At 40.8% G+C, this 16659-nt stretch overlaps 1 protein-coding gene across 1 annotated transcript in view; it reads right to left on the minus strand.

Moving 5' to 3' along the window:
* Positions 1 to 16659, minus strand: part of si:ch211-26b3.4 (connector enhancer of kinase suppressor of ras 2) — a 65511-nt gene that overhangs the window by 9228 nt on the left and 39624 nt on the right. The window contains exons 10-19 of the mRNA XM_056383627.1: positions 14333 to 14460; positions 14014 to 14225; positions 12487 to 12573; positions 11477 to 11685; positions 4562 to 4599; positions 4410 to 4452; positions 2922 to 2970; positions 2054 to 2226; positions 790 to 863; positions 584 to 655 (exon numbers count right to left, since the gene is read on the minus strand). Coding sequence (XP_056239602.1) covers positions 584 to 655; positions 790 to 863; positions 2054 to 2226; positions 2922 to 2970; positions 4410 to 4452; positions 4562 to 4599; positions 11477 to 11685; positions 12487 to 12573; positions 14014 to 14225; positions 14333 to 14460 — 1085 coding nt within the window. The remainder of the gene's footprint in view (positions 1 to 583; positions 656 to 789; positions 864 to 2053; positions 2227 to 2921; positions 2971 to 4409; positions 4453 to 4561; positions 4600 to 11476; positions 11686 to 12486; positions 12574 to 14013; positions 14226 to 14332; positions 14461 to 16659) is intronic.

The following is a 16659-nucleotide window of genomic DNA, read 5'->3' on the forward strand; positions in this document are numbered from 1 at the left end:
AGTAAAGGCTCAATGTTTTGATGAGTGTAGAATGATCGGCCAAATTGACAATTTTATCAATTTAAAATTAAATGTACACAATAAAGTGTGCAAAAAGTGAAGGGTCTGAATGCTTTATGAAGCTCATGTATAAGACAAATTTTCTGGTTCCTATGCCAATAACTACCTATTCATACTTACATGCAAATGCACGCGAACATGTGTGCAACAGCGGTGTCACACATACAACTCCAAACACAGTATGGAAGTCAAATATAGCTGGTTAATTACTCTCCCCCAATTATCTCCCCATGTCACTGAGGAGAGGTGTGGATAATTAGAGCTCATCAAATAACACTATGTTCTCCCTCTCACACAAGCACACACGTGACACTAACACACATTTACACACACATACACAGCTCTACATTTAACAACACAGGGCCTGGTTCATGTCTTATTCATGCACAGTGTTGTGTTGAGCGAGCCGTTGCCTTGTGCCAACTTGGTTTACTCAGTTAAAGTATTCATGTAAGAACACGTGACATCTCCAGTCTCCGACGAACACACACTCAGAGAGTCACGCACACACACAATCGCTCACCTGTTCATTTCTTCAAGACAATCTGTGGCGAAGAAGAAGCTCTTGATTTTGGGATGACAGGCTTTGAAGGCACTGCAGTCAGACAGGGAGAAGAAGACTGATTAGTGTTTTTGTTTATGCGCGGTGGGTTTGTGTGTGTTCGTGTTGTGTGGGCGAGCGCAAATGTGCTTGATTAGTCATTTTGGCGACATGTGAGGGACACTCACAATTTCCGTCTGCACTCTATGGCTCGGTCTATTCTGAACTCAGGGAGGCTGATGAAGCCCTCAGCCTTCTCGTCCTACAGGCAGAGACAGATGGAGAGTGGAGGTACATCATCAACACAGAACAAAATGTCATGCATACTGAAATATCCATTACATTTGGGATAGTAGTACTCTAGTCAAGCATATGAAAACAACATATGTTGTTTACATTGGCGGGATAAACTCCTTTCACCACTTTAACATGAAAAAACTGAGACGTATAAACAAAACATATTTACAGTTAACCATCAGGTCTGGATCAGTTGTCTTTTTCTTCATAATATTACAATTATTACATTCAATCCATTGATCCAAACATCTAAACAACATCCTCGAGTCTCACAGTGAGTCAGAATGAGATCAAAATACGCTGAATGTGTTGAACAGATCTAAAAGTAAGTTGATTAATTGATTAGTTGATTGACAGAATACTAATCTGTAACTATGTTGATAACCGATTATTCTTTTTAAGTCAATATTCAAGAAAAAAATGCCAAACATTTAAAGGGTGCAACTTCACAAATGTAAGAATTCAACACTTTCTTACTTTTTTCTGGAGTATAGACAGAATGATTAACTGATTAATCAAGAAAACAGTTTGTGGATTAATCAACACTGAAAATAATTGTTAGTTGCAATGGCAAAATGACAAAAAACTGATTCTGAGTGATGAAAAGCAACTGAATGGATTCCCCATATATGCAAGTAAAAAAGGACCTAACATTTATATTCTTTAATCCCTAAACCTTCAACGTTTTTTATTTACAAATGATTCATTATAAAAATTCTTTGGAAATAGTGACCATCAAAAAACACCACTGTGTGAATAAGATGGAAAATGAATTCCCAAATGTTACACTAAGTATCTGTAACATTCATACTTAATTCCTTCAAATAATGTCTTGTGTGTTTTCATGTTTTTGGTTGTTTGTAAAAATCCTCAGCTAGAATCTAACTGGGGACATTGTTATAATGTTTGGATTTTTAAAATGAGACATCACAGTCATCGACTGTTTTTATACTCTGAGTTGTACTTTTTATGTGTAAAATCTGTCTTTTGTTTAAGCTGTAATGTTAGTGTTACAGTCACTTTGTTAACAAAGTGGTTTAAATGGAAATTTAAACAAGCATTTAAAGCATAGTGCAAAGTTAGAATAATGAAAATGATGAGTTTGACTCTGACAATAAGGACAGGATTTAACAATATTTGAATGTGATGCCTTACATTTTGATTTGTGTACCAGTAGAGGCAGGACTCTTTGAGGATAAACCAGTATTTCCTCCATTTCTGAGTGAAGTAGCCTTTGGCGTCCTTCTTCTTCCACAGCCAGCCTTCACAGTCACCGTGGCCCAGGTCCTTACAGGAGATTCTCCTTCGACTGGCACTAGTGAGGGAACCTGAGGAGGAAGAAAATGTTGATAATGAAAGTGATTTTCATAGCATTTGGAACTAAATTGAGAAAAATACTAGTAGAGAAGTATAAGTGTGGTCATGTATTTAGTGGTTCCAATCTAACAGACTGAATCCAAATGTCTGTACTCTCTCTAAGTCTGCAGCAGCTCACAGTAGGATGTTATTCCTGTAAAATCAGCAATGTGAACTGTTGAATCCCTCCAAACTAAAGGATTTTCAGTACATCTGCAACTCTGATGAATACCCAGAGTATTACACCAGTGACAGTGATAAGTAGGAGTATCCAAAAATAGGAAACAGTCAATCAGTGCAAGTAAAATGAAGGAAAAAACAGAGATGGCAGGCATTAGCAAGAAACTCTGTAAATGTAAATGATCTATTTTGTAAGCGCAGAGTTATTATTATAGTGTGGGCATTACTGTTTTCATCATGTACTGTAAATCTGGGCTTTTGACACACATAAGCATTGTGTTATATCATCAAGCCTGTCCCAGCTCTCCTTTTGATATGTCAAGCTATTCTCTCGCAATGACGCACCACAGTGAAAATTCGCAGCACCTAAAATCTGTCTGAGTTCAGACATTTACATAGTCATATTTTCTTGGTAAAACATTTGAGTCTCTATTGGGCCACATATGCTAACATGGGGTAAATACTACTGCAATACTAGAGTGCCTACCTTTACTTCTCTTTTTGGTTTTCGTTCTTAGAGAGGTGTAATGGAAAGACTAGGGAAGAGAGAAAAAAGATGTTAGCTAAAAAAAAATCCTGAAATAGACAACATACAAGTAAAAATAAGGAGAAAGAAATGTTCAAGCCAAGTTTCTTTGTTGTTGTTGTTGATAAATTTCCCACATAAAGAGGCCAGTTCATTCTCTCTCTTTTTTTTTTTTTAATCTTATTTTCATTTTATCAGGCAAACAACAGAGAGGATTACAGGCACAGAGGGATCACAATACTAAAACTGCTACAGCTGGGAAGTGACCTACAACCTGTGACGGAGAACCAAAAGCTGCCTGCCACAGAGAAGAAAGTCAGTGATGCTGTGAATTGCATCACCTACTTTTAGCATAGCTGAAAATGTTGAGTCGGATTGTCAATATTTAGGTCAGAAATTTGAATTTTTCTCAAATTAAAGAGCACTGATAATGAAATCCACCCACAGTGGTCAAATTCTATGTTGTTTTTAGCCAGCATGACTTTTGCTGAACAGTGGCTATGGCCACAAGTGACTGTGACACATTTAATGCTGTGTATCAATGTAGTAAAACAAAAGAGTGATGAAGTCAGTAACTCAGTAGCTAATGTCTGTTACACAGCAATGGCTATCTTAAGTGAGTTAACATTAGCTAACGTTAGCCAACACAAGCTACTGGTCATTACAGACCAACTATGGTTGTAGCAGCAAAACCACAGTTGAACAATGGTGCCATTTATTGCTTATGAATTCAACTTTTCATTTGTGAAAGAAAAATATTCTCTCTTCTTCTAAAAGTTACATAGCATTGTTTTAAAATTATTTAATTATTATTTATTTAAAATGTATTTTGTGTTTAGATTATGTCAGCAAGCTAGCATGTTGTTGCAAACACTACTGAACTGTGCACTAGCTAATGTAGCCAATAGAAGCTAGTGTGAGTACGCCTGGTGGCTATAGGTGTTAACATTAACATAGCTGAATAAGTCTGCTGTCTATTTATCTAGGTGACAAAGATGAATAAATGTCTGTTTATAGTCATCTACGCTGACTCACTGTATGCTACAACTCACAGTGCTTTGAAGGAGAGGCTAGTGCTAATGACTACGGCAGCTTCCTGTGTCACAGTAACCTAAATATGGAAACCAATTTACCTAATCCAACTGTTATCTTTTATTTAATTATCACGGCCCTGAATGGATTTAATCTCAGGTATCTCTCCTACTCTTGTGTGGCTGTATGTTCAGCCATTATTTGGACACAATCGATCTCCATATAACTGTGGATGTGGTTGCTAGGAGATTGATGATGTAAGTGTGAAGCCACTGTTGCTTCATTAAAATGGGGTTTGAGTCAGAATCAAAACGTACTGGAAAGACAGCATTGTTTAAAAATCAGAACCAGTAAGCATAGATAAAAAAAAAAACAATAAATAGACGGTCAGAACCGAGACACTGTCTGCTCTCCTACCTTCCTCATGGAGGCCCCTCCTGAGCTTCCTGAGCCCGAGTACCTGCAGAGGGACAGACAGGATTAAATATAACCACAAACAACTCTCACCGCTCCTTCTATCAATCACAAGCATGTGGTCTAACCACAACCAACCACAAATACAAACTCACCTGTCTGTTGTGTCTGCTCGCAGTGTGTCTGCACCTCGCTGGTGGACAGAGGAAAAAAGAAACAAAGACTTAATCTAAGGGCTTCTAAAAACCCTCCCTACCTTCTGTACATGGTTACAAACGTACACAGTCACACACAGACACAGACACATACACACACACGTCTTTTGTCCATCTGTGTTGTTATTTGCAATCATTATTCTAAAAATGTATTGAAATCATAGATAACTTTTGGTAGGCCATATGTTTGAAATTTAAAAGATGGCTTTCACTTTTTTTGTAATTTTAAACTCTTTACTGTTGTGCATATTTTATAATTGAATATATTATATATAGTTGTAACGCCAGGCATTCAAAATTGTTTTAATAATTTAATGGGTCCAGTATTACTTTCCTGCCAAATGCTACATATCTGATTAGCTAAAAGGCTATTAATATTTTTTTTATACCAAGGATGTTTTATATGACAAAACAGGTACCTAAATAAAATAGAAAATGAAAACACATTTCAATACAACTCTAGGAAGTAAAACTCAGTACAGTATTTGAAGATCAATCTTTATTGTCATGTTACTATGTTATCTCAAATGTCATTATAATATAATCTGTTGAAATGAACAAGACAAGGTACTGTACTGTTTCTTTCCTGTCATTAGTACTTCAGCTGCTACAGGTATCTGATCAGTTCCATCACCCGCTACAGCACTTTTGGCAGATTGCAGGCTTGATGTCCAGATGACTATAATTCAATAAGGTGAAGCAGTAAAAGAATAGTTCATTACCACCACTAATTCAATCGTTTGTGAAGCGCTAATATAGCTCTCTCCCCCAAATATACTCTGCTGAAAGGGTTTGTGGTGTCCTTTAAACCGTTAACATTTCGGACCTAAATGGGCACAGGGCTGGGGGATCAAGGAGTCACACAGTCCTAAAGCTACATAAAGCTACATAAAATCCTCTTATGCCTCTTTAACTGTGTAAGCTATGTATTGTCACGCACTGTGGTAAAATACACAAATTCTAGACAAAGACATGAAACTCCACAAATGTTCACGATGAGTTTGTGTAACATTTTATTTGCCAAAATGTTTTGCATTAATGGAAAAGAATCCTACAGAGAGAATGAGTAAGGGGAAACGAGCAGGCCATTAGGGTTAGCATATGCTTGTTAGTGCAGGATAGTATACTTCATGTGCTACTGAATAGATATGAGTCACCACCATGAGAAACACACAGCTGAGAGGGTTAGAGAGGGCTGGTGTGAGCTAAGCTGTGAATGTGTGTGTGTTTGCGTGCTTCGTGTTTTAAGCACAGTCTGTCAGTCGCGCTTGTAATTGGTCTGGCTGATGCTGAGTCATACACCTACTCACGGGGATACTTGTTTGTGTATGTGTGTGCGCGTGTGCAAATGTGTGTGTTTGTCCAGAATAAACTCCTATTTAGACTCAGGCGTGTCTGAGGAGATGGGGATATTAGGATGAGTTAGGATGAGTCGTGAGATGGCTACCATGCATACAAATGCACTCCTGTGTGTGCAAGTGTGTGTTTGTTTGTGTGTGTGTGTGTGTGTGTGTGCGTGTGCGTGTGTGTGTGTGTTGGTTACAGAGGGGCGTGTCTGAGAGTGTCACTGTCATTCTCATAATCCGTGATGCTGGCAGCCATGCAATAACACTCATCATCCTCTCTCTCCTTTGTCTCCTCTACCTGACATACACACTCACACCCACACACATACACACACACAGCAATGTGTGTGAATCTGTGAACACCATGACCTACAACCACAAACAGTCCCCTGTTCAAGGACAAAGACATCAACTGTGAGATGAAGAAAGTTGTGTGAGCGAGTGACATAACTCTGCTCCAGTTTGCTAAATGAAACAATCAGGATTAAAGCCTTGAAGGTGACTTTAGTGACATTAATAGATCACTTTCACAGAAGACATTTTGACATGTCAAAGTAGGAATAGCACAGGTGTAAATAATAAAACTGAAGTTACTGTAATTAGTTACACCTGTGCTTTTCCTACTGTGACAAGTCAAAATGTCTTCTGTGAAAAAGAACTCTTAAAAGCGAAAAAATGGCATGTGAAACAATAAACTAAATAAACTCTGCCCCACATACGATAATAAGAATGATTCAATAGTACTTGTGTTTGATCAGTTCCATGACAATGCCCATTGTATTCTACATTTGCTAGAACTTAAAATCCCTCACACTCGGTGCCAAGACTTTTCACTGACATGTTTTTTTTTATGAACGTCAACAGCAAGATGTGCTTCTATTGTGAAATACTTCTCCATTTTTGTTGATCCTGTTGCTGTTTTTTGCACTAGATCCATCTTGTAGACTCCTCAGTTCAGTACTGATTAATTGTTGCCACCTGTGTGTGGTCTGGTGTCTGATATTAAGAATGCAGAGGAAAGGCTGGAACGTGCTGCTAATTAACCAATACGTTCCTATACTTTCACAGTGTGCAGATTTTTCAGTTGCTTTTAAGGGATAAGTCTTGTATTATTCTATATCTTGTTGTCAAAAACAGAAAGAAGTCCATGCGTGGGCTTTTTTAAAGACTGATTTCTTTGGTGATCAGCATGAAAATAAGCTGCAGAGGGAAAATTACCGTCCTCAGCCATTTGTATTATGTGTTGCGGATCTTCTGTTAAATAGTAATAATGATAATGGTTGCTGGCTCGTTTTAATGGAGACACATTTAACAGGAGCTGGAGATTTGACCATTATTTTTTGTGTCTACTGATACAATCATTACAAATGGGCCAGACAGGATAGAGGAGGAAGAGAGAACAGGAGAAGGAAAGGAGAAACCATAGACAGCAAAGATGATGGAGACCAGCGAATATCCCAAGAGGCAACAGGAAACTCAACTGAACTAGTGGATCTGGGGGCTGCAGATACAGGGCCAAGGCAAGTAAAACATCTCTGCTTTTCCATGAAGCATGTTTGGCCAACAAAAAAAGATAATTTCCAACCAAGTTGATCTGATACTTTTGAGTGACTGGAATACTGTCTAACTGCCAATGCAGCATTTTGCTTCACGTGGCTTAACCAAAACAGGCAAGAGATCAAATGGACACACTCACCACCACAAGTTGGAAGAAAGAATTCGATTCTTTTAGGGAACATGAAACATCCAACAAGCACAAGGCTTCAGTGATGAGTTGGAAGAGCTTTAAAGACACACAGCTCCACAGGGACATCACAGAGCAGCTACAAGCTACAAGCTGCAAACATCAGTGAGACTGTGGCTTGTACGCAGTATCTCAGACGTATAGAAGTGACAGCCTTCCTTTGAAAGAGCAGGGCGTTGCCTTTTTGAGGTCACAATGAGGCCCCAGACAGTGACAATAAAGGGAATTGTATGGAGCGTATGCAGCTTCTCGAGAAGTTTGAGCCTTTTCTGCATCATATATAACCTTACTCTCATGGAAAGATTCAAAGCACCTCTGGTGTTAAAACTTCAAGGATTATCTCTTCTCGATAATGGTGGATGAAGCAAGGGATCATCATTCGGAGCAACTTGCATAGTGCGTGTGATAGTTGTTAGTCCACAGGGTTTGCTGAGAGAGAGATTCCTTGAATTTTCCCACCACCTTGAGGCATTTGATGCTAGCTCCGTCACTGACACCATAGAGAAGCAACTTGAGAAACATGGAATAAGACACATTACATGAGTCACTCAATCCTACGATGGTGCCAGTGGAGCAGTGAGAGGTGTACCAAGATCGATTCAGACAAAAGCATCCAGAGGGACTATATATCCATTGCCCATGAACAAAATCTTGTCCTTTGCCCCACTTACAAGGCAATCCCACAGGCATGTGACTTCTTTGATCTCCTGAAGTGTCTCTGCTCTTTCTTTTCCACCTCTCATGTCCACCACCATAAATTACAAACCTTTAAGAAGCAACTAAGGGTAGGGGACAGAGAACTTGTCCTGCTGCCCAAGACTGGCTGGGCGTGCCAGATTCAGTCTGAATGCCACTCTACAAAACCTCTCTGCCTTAATCCAGACCTTAGGGAGTATTTCAGCACTACTAGCTATGGGACGAGAAGGCAAGCTTTGCAGATTTCAGTACCAGTATCTACATGCTTGTCATGTTTCGGACACTGCTCTCAGTAACTCAGGGTCTGCACAAATACCTACAGTAAGAAACAGTTGATTTGGTGGAGGAGGAGGAGTAAAAGGGAAGTTTAGATTATACTCAAGAGTTACCAGAACCATGAGAAACATGAAGCGTAAGAGAGGACCAAGGTCCTGTGTGAAGATCTTGATATTCATGCTACTGCAACACAGTGGAAGCAACAACATGGAGGATCATGTAGTCCAAACACCAGGCACCAGATTAGACCTCACTGGAGCTCACTAGAGGAGGTTAAGAATGGGTTTTCTGGAGTTGGGAGAGAAAATCTCAATGGGCGTACAGGCATGTCACCCTGCCTCACAGCAGTTCCTGAGTGAAGGGGCACTCAAACATCTCGCTGAACATTACAGCATTCACCTACAGCCTGAAGGCATTATTGTTGCAAAGCATTTCCTTGACAGAAAAATAAAAGACAGTACCCAGCATTCAAAGCATCTTTTCCCTTTTGGGGCCTATTTCAAGCTTCTTTGACTGTCCCAGTCAACAGCTGCAGTTATGAAAGGTCTTTAAGTGCTGACTACACACATGTATACAATGGGTCGGGACAGGCTAAGTAATTTGGCTATGATGTCAAGCGAGAGGGAGATGGTGGCTAATGTGGAGAGGTCATCAACAGATTTGTGAAGCTAAAATCGAGACGCTTCAGCCCAGCACTTCCACCCTCAAAGCACCAAGAAAAGAAGTGCGGTCACAACCCCTTCCTTCCCTTCTCTCTCTGACTCACGCCCTCACATACACAGTCACACACTAAGCACACATGCAGTGCATTATCTTCATATAACATAAACATTTAAGGCCTTCACTATCTTCACTTCCATTTGTTACGGAGTAGCCTATATAGCCTACGTTTATAGATTAGGAATTAGACTATTTATCAAGATAAAAAATAACTTTCATTAGCAAATTGGTACATTAGATATCAGCTACCACACAGTTTTGTTTCATAACTCCTGTTTGTCATAGACTTGTTGTACTCTTTCTGGGTTTAGATAGACGTACACGCTCCTCTGTGTTTTTTAGTCAGATCTTTAGTCTGGAAAACCATTGAAGAACCTATTGCTGTAAATACCTGGATGTAATTAGTTAATGGACTATGGACTTCCTTAAAGACTGTTTTCATTTTCTTACAAGCACTGTTTATTAGCTTCAGAGAACACAGTTCTGCTTCTTTCATTCTTTTAAGTGCAAATAAATTCAGTAATTTCATTTAACCCATTAGTGTCCACTGTAGAATTATAATTCCCTTTATGACACTTAAAGCGTTAGCTGAGATAATCCAGTGGATAAATCCATTGACATTTTTCAAATTGGTCAAAGTTTGAGGCTACACTTCAAGTTCTTCTTTACACCTTTTTTTTTTTTTTTTTTTTTTTTGCCATTTGTGAGATTTTCCACAAAAACACCTCTTGAACTTTGAGTAGTTAGCTCTTTCCAACTTTCATTTGTGAAACTGCCATTGTATTATGGGTTTTGGGGATTTTCCCTTTTGTAGGCATAAGGTAATGTATATCTGATATGAGGCTCATTTTGGTGTGACACATCAGAGTGGCTGGAACATTCATGTGCAGATTATAAAGTAGATCAAATCCAAACTCACCCTTCCCTTTCCTCCTCCCAAATCTATGCCAAGGCTTTTTTTCCAGATTATATTTATTAGATAGGGACAGCAGTGAAAGGATAAGTCTCCAGTTGGACCAGACCCTTAGATGCTACAGCCCATGGTTGGTGTCACCCAACCATGGGTGACACCAACCCCTCAAGGGGATGCACACCCAGGCCCTTTTTAGCCCGACTGAAGATGTAAATCTTAAAACTAGGTCACACATGTACAGTTTCATTTTTTTTGCGCAGTTCAAGTTATGTAATTTTTTTTTTTTTTTACTGTTATTTATGTTTTGTTCATTCTTACTTATTATTATTCTTATTCTTCTTATTATCATCATAAAACTATAATTGTTTATGTAACCATTTCCTCTAATTTATGTTGTTTACAAAACTCATGAAAAAACACTATGAAAAAATTATAAAAAAAATAATGTGCTGCTATTTTATAAAACAGGTGTCCACTGTAGTTTTTAGTTAATGATATTCAAATGGGAAGGCATTTGTTGAGGACTTTTCGGCCGTGGATCAATACACAATTGAGTATTTACAGCAGCAGGATAGTGTATTTGGGATTCAAAATAAACTACAGTGCCCATGTGCCTCCTGACAGTGTGGCTCTTTGACGTGTTTTTAATAGTTTTTGGACAACAGTCTAGGTCGAAGTTTAATGTGTAATTTGTATTTACATAGATAATACTTGTTAGCAGGATCAATTCATTGTTGGTTCTGGTCTTTTCATGGGATTTGTTGATCAGAATAAAAGTATAGAATATCACTATAAATTAACATGGCATGTGCAGGTATTTGTCCATGTGTACACATAATAGACGTCAACTTCATTAGCAACCATACTCCTCAAAGACCACGTAATACACAAAAGTAAAGAAGCTGTTTGTTTTTTTTACTGCCCAATGGGCTGAAGTGACCATAAAATATATCTACCATGATGATGACTTGATAAGTGCAACCAGCAGTGCAAAACGTTAGACATATAAACACAGTTATAACTACATTTACAAAGGAGCAGATGATGGACTGATTTGATTGGCTGATTATTTGTTTACTGCTGTCTGCAAGCTGAGTATCCCCTCAGGGACAGTAAAGTACTATTCTACAGAAAGTAGCTGGAAACAACTGTGTACATACAGGCAAAGCGTCAGGCGGCTGGTCAAGGCGCAGGGTGGAGGACAGCATGGAGGGACTGATGGGAAAGCTAGGGCTGCTGGGATTGCGGCTCTTGCGCCGAGAGCGTCTGGTGGAATCCCGCCGGCTCTCTCTGCCTGGACCCTCGGGTTCCTCCTCGATCACCAGGATCTTGTCGTCGCTTAGGTAACGCAGCAGGGAGTTGTCCGAATCTGTGGGGAAATGGAGGAATGGAGGAAACATGGAGCAGTTAGAGGATGGACAGGCTAAACAGAACCAATGACAGAGAGAGGAAAACCACAGAGGCGGAGGGAGATATCATCGTAGAGTCGAGGGAGAACCCCAGAGTAGAAACAGATGAGGGTGAATAGACCCTTACAGATAAAAACTCAACAGAAAGGGATAAAAGTGCCTCAGAGCTTCTGATATGGATCCAGAGCTGGGGACACACAGCTAATCTGTTTGCAGTGATTATGCTGATTTGGAGGGCACTACTGCTAAATCTTGTCACTCACAGAAAGTTTTATTCTGCTTTGACTTCAGATAGAAAAAGCTTCTCACCTTATTTGTTTATTATCCATACACTTAAATGTGAAAAACTAAAAAGTGACTCAGAGAAAGAGAAGGAGAAAGGCGGACCTCGACAGTAGTATTGTGCTTTAATGTTATTCATAGACTTTCTGATGGTAGAGTCGAGGATCCGCGGTTGAATACAGATCGAGTCTCGCCGCAAAAGGGTGAAGCTGGTTAGAACGGGTCACATAGAAATACCCTCATTTCCAGAGCGGCTGTATAAATGCAATTTTCTTGCATTTATGTTTATTTGTCGCTCCGTCAGATACATACCTGGCAGATATGTATCCTCACACAACCACACCACCATGGATAACCAGAGGATGAGCTGAAATGTGTTGAGCTGAGTATGGAGCAAAGCACGGCACCAGTCCGACCCGTTTGTGTCAAGAGTGTGAGGGCCCGTGTTTTTGCATGTATTTGTGTTTGTGTGTGTGTACCTCGGCTCCCTCTCTTGCCCATGCTGGGTTCCTTGGCCTCGGCCATCCAGTTATATTCGGGAGGCATGGAAACAGGTCTGAGGTCACCTGGAACGACCAATCAGCAATCAGAGAGTCGGCTGTGGGGGGAGGGAGTGGGGGTGTCTCGGGAAGGCAGTGGCTGAGAGACAGCGTGGGAGACAGCTGGAGGGGTGGACAGGTGAGACAAAGTGTGTGCAGGTGAGGGGGGAAGGTACGGAAGACTCTTGAGGAACTGCTCTGACGTGGGAGGCAAAGATCACATGGCCACATTTTCAGGTTTTTACGGTTAAACCCGTAGTTTAATATTCACAGTTAGTAAATTGTACTGCAACATGGGTAGCCGAGCTAGCAGTAGTGCTTCCTAGCTGATCTGTTAGCATGTTAACTGTTGGCTGATGAGCACTGACTTAAGTCACTGTTAACTGAGATTACTTCAGCTCAGGCCAAATATTCAACAGAAATGGTTGAAGTTGCTGGACCACACATCCACAAATAAAATTAATATTCTATTATAGAATTATAATACGTGGATTAGAAAGCAAAATAAATCGAAAGTAGCCTCAATGCATGTTGTGTTTCTGGCGACCTGACTAATGTCAATATGTGCTCTCCTTTTAGCTCTGTTTTGGTCTCCAAGTGAGATATCTTTCCCTGCTAAATAGCCATTGTCTTTTGTCTGTCTGCTGTTTGATGCTGGACAGGTAGGGCCCATTCATCTGAGACTGTTTGCTAAATACAGCGGTGGCTGGAAACAATGCAGTGAGAGTCAGCTAAAACAGTAAGTTGTCAGCAGTGAAACCAAAAAATGAGCTTAGAGACAATACTCAGTGTGGCTGAAGGGAAACTGCAGTCGGGTGATAATTCTCTGTGGGTCTTCATGAGCGATGCCTTTCAGGCTTAACATAGTCATTTGATATATTATTAGTATAAAAATAATTAGTGCAGCTTTGACACAGTCACAAGTTTGAGTCAACAAAAAATATATTTTGGGACATCAAGAGCAGAGGGGTGTTACTGTGTAGAGAATTGTACAAATTTCTACATTTTAGTTGTGTTTCTACACTGATTACCTTCTTACAGTACAAGTAGCCTACATTTATAGCTAGCAAGGCTATCAAAAATAGGTTTCCGATGCTTCTGTCTGTCACATGACCCTCACCTCACACATCATAGCAGTCCCTCGAGGCTTTCCCAGGGAGGTACAGGATGTCTAGGAAGCTGTCTTGGACAAGGGTGGACACAGGTGGTGGGGCAGAAAGGGAGCTGGAGACAGTGTTTTTGGACTGACCCTTTGGCATGTGATCAGTGTTTTTGGGACGTGTGTACGCGAGGTGAAAACACAAAGAAGCAGAGCCATGAAGCGAGTGATGAACACAGAAGGAAGGAGTTTTGAGAAAAATATGAAAACAAAAAGTGAGAGAGAGCATGCTGTTCCTCAGAACAAATACGGGGAGCTGGAGCCATTTCTGCCTCATTCACACTGTTGGATTGCACTCTCTGTCTTACCATGGGTGGGGGTCTTGTCCCGCCGACGAACCCCTGTATTGCGGCCCCTGTCATAGTCAGGCCCTGGGGGTCCATCTCCCTCTAACAAGGAGAAGTACTGACCGCTGTCCTGGTCCAGGTAGTAGCTGACTGCCTCTGAACCTTTGGAGCCGGACTGGGAGCTCACGCTGTAGCGGCTGATGTCGTCACATGACATGAGACCCAGCTCCTCCCTGGGGAGAGCAGAGCTGTTATCATCGCTGTCATCAGTATCATCAGCTGGATCATAATAATCAACATAATGATCACCATCAAACATCTGTGTGCGCGAGCGTCTGACCTGGTGCTGTAGAGTCCGGAGACAGGAGAGAGGATATAGACGTCCTGCATGCTGGGGGCGTCCATTTTGGACATGCCTAAAGTTCCACCGGGTGTTGGGGAAGTGCTGGTGGGGCTGGTGGGGACCGGCTGCAGAGAGTAAAAGGAGAGAAAGGGGGAGAGAATGACTCTATTTCAGCAGTTTTTCATTGAAGAATAACTGGAGGATGGTGAGGGGATCTCAGAGCACAGCCTGAAACTGAGCATTAGATCTCTCCCTACCTCACAGAAACACAAACAAGCACACAATTTACGGTGTGACGCGGGAAGGGAACCTTTTATTTGTTATATCTTCCTTTTACTGCAGCCGGCGTTTGTTTTAATACTGAATCACAAACAAGAGAGTTATTTCCACAGAACTGCCATGTTGTGTATGTTGTCTTTCTTTTTATATCTTTCTGACTGTGCAGCCTCTCCCACGTTCAATCGCTTCACTATTCTGTCATTTTGTCTCAAGCCTCTTCACTCACACAGGGCTCTCCATGTCTGTTCCCATGACAACCCCTCCTCTCCCATCCTCTCCTCACTCTTCCTCTCCCCCCCCTTGCTATAAGAGAAGGAGGAGGACAGAGGAAAGCTAGCGTGGCCTCCTACCTCCTAACTCAAGGACACGTAGATTCTTTTGTCATCGGGTCCTCCGTGAGGACAGGACGCCTCGCTTCTGATGTCATGGAAACTCACTCCAAGTTTTAAATGAATTATATTTGTTCTCAGTCAGAACAGCTGGGGTGACAAATACATAGCTTGTGCTGACAGTTTCTCCCCAAGGATGAGGCTTCCCAGATTTTGAAGAATGGGGTGTTTTACTGTATGTTGGAGGAGTATACGCTTCATTTTAGGGAGGAGATGTGTGTGGACAGAATGGATAAACAGAGACAGAGACTGAGCGATGGCGAGGCAGGCAGCGTTCTCATTAAGGAAGCCCAGTGTTTCATCATTTCATCAACAGTGCATTAGTGGAATTCATTTCATATTCCAAACTTTCCACCCTCCTCCCCCTCCCTCCCTCACTACCACCATCCCCAGGCCCTGTCTCTATCTTCATCTCTTTCTCCCGCACAGTCGTCCTCTCATGAAGGCAGCGTACAGTAAGACGGCTTCACGATAAATAATGAAGACGGGGCGGAAAGAGAGGGATGTGAGCAAGAGAGAGGAGAGCAAAGGAAATAGGACAAAGAGAGAGAGACAGAGGGAGAGAGTGCATGAGAGGGAGAGTGAGGCGGGGGAGCTGTGTAGTGTGGTGACTGGAGCTGAGAGTGAAAACAGTAATTTAGTGATTACAGCCCACTGCTGCCTGCATGGAAAGGGGGGGGGGGGTCGTAGAAGTAGAGAGAGATGGGACTTCCACAGCAGGAGAAATTCCAGTCTGTTAAAATAAAGCACTTAAACCATTTGACCCCTGCTGTGCCCACTCCAAACTACCTCAAAATCCACTGCTCAAACCCCTCCCACACTAATGTTATCCATCCCACTGCCTTTACACACACACATATGCAAGCTCACTTAAACACGCACACATACTCTAATACGCTTAACATGATATTTGTCTGTGTTCAAAAGGTTTACAGTGGGATGGATGATGAACTGATATTAATTCCATTCGATTGCCAACATTGTGAATGAAATCTACTCACATTGCAATATTCAATACATAACTAGCCTTTTTCACAGCAGATAAGAAAAGCACAATAACTAACTAGTTCCATTCAGGTGTCCCAGTCACGACAGTGTGACGGTGAGCCAGCATGAATAATACCAGGACCCTGAAACTGAAGCAGCTAAATGGAATTTAGTCATCATTAATTTAATTATTTACAGCAGTGTTTTTCCTTCTGCGACATGTTAAAATGTGTGTAAAAAAAAAAAGGTATATTAAATCAACAACATAATACTTGAACTAGAATAGATAATGATATTTATGCCTATTTTCATTTTTTCATAAGGACATGACATAAACAAACATCTTGATAAGGATACCTTAGATTTGGATATTTGTGTCTGAGCTTTGCATTAACTTTTACAGTATAATACAGTACAACATTTTACAGCTTAAAATAAAACGTTCAATTTTTGCTATAAACTGCATTTTCATTCCACTTATCAAACAACATGTAGCCCTATACTGATAAGCTGAAGACCATCTAATATAATTAATATAAAATCATCAGCTGCTGATATTGGCCCTACCAAATACTGCATGAAAAACAAGCCGCCATTACCAACCTGTTAGCTTAGCTTAGCACAAAGACTGGAAACAGGTGGAAAAAGCTAAATTGCCTCTGTCCAAAG

This window comes from Seriola aureovittata, chromosome 8 (assembly GCF_021018895.1).
Source record: "Seriola aureovittata isolate HTS-2021-v1 ecotype China chromosome 8, ASM2101889v1, whole genome shotgun sequence".
Classification (NCBI taxonomy): domain Eukaryota; kingdom Metazoa; phylum Chordata; class Actinopteri; order Carangiformes; family Carangidae; genus Seriola; species Seriola aureovittata.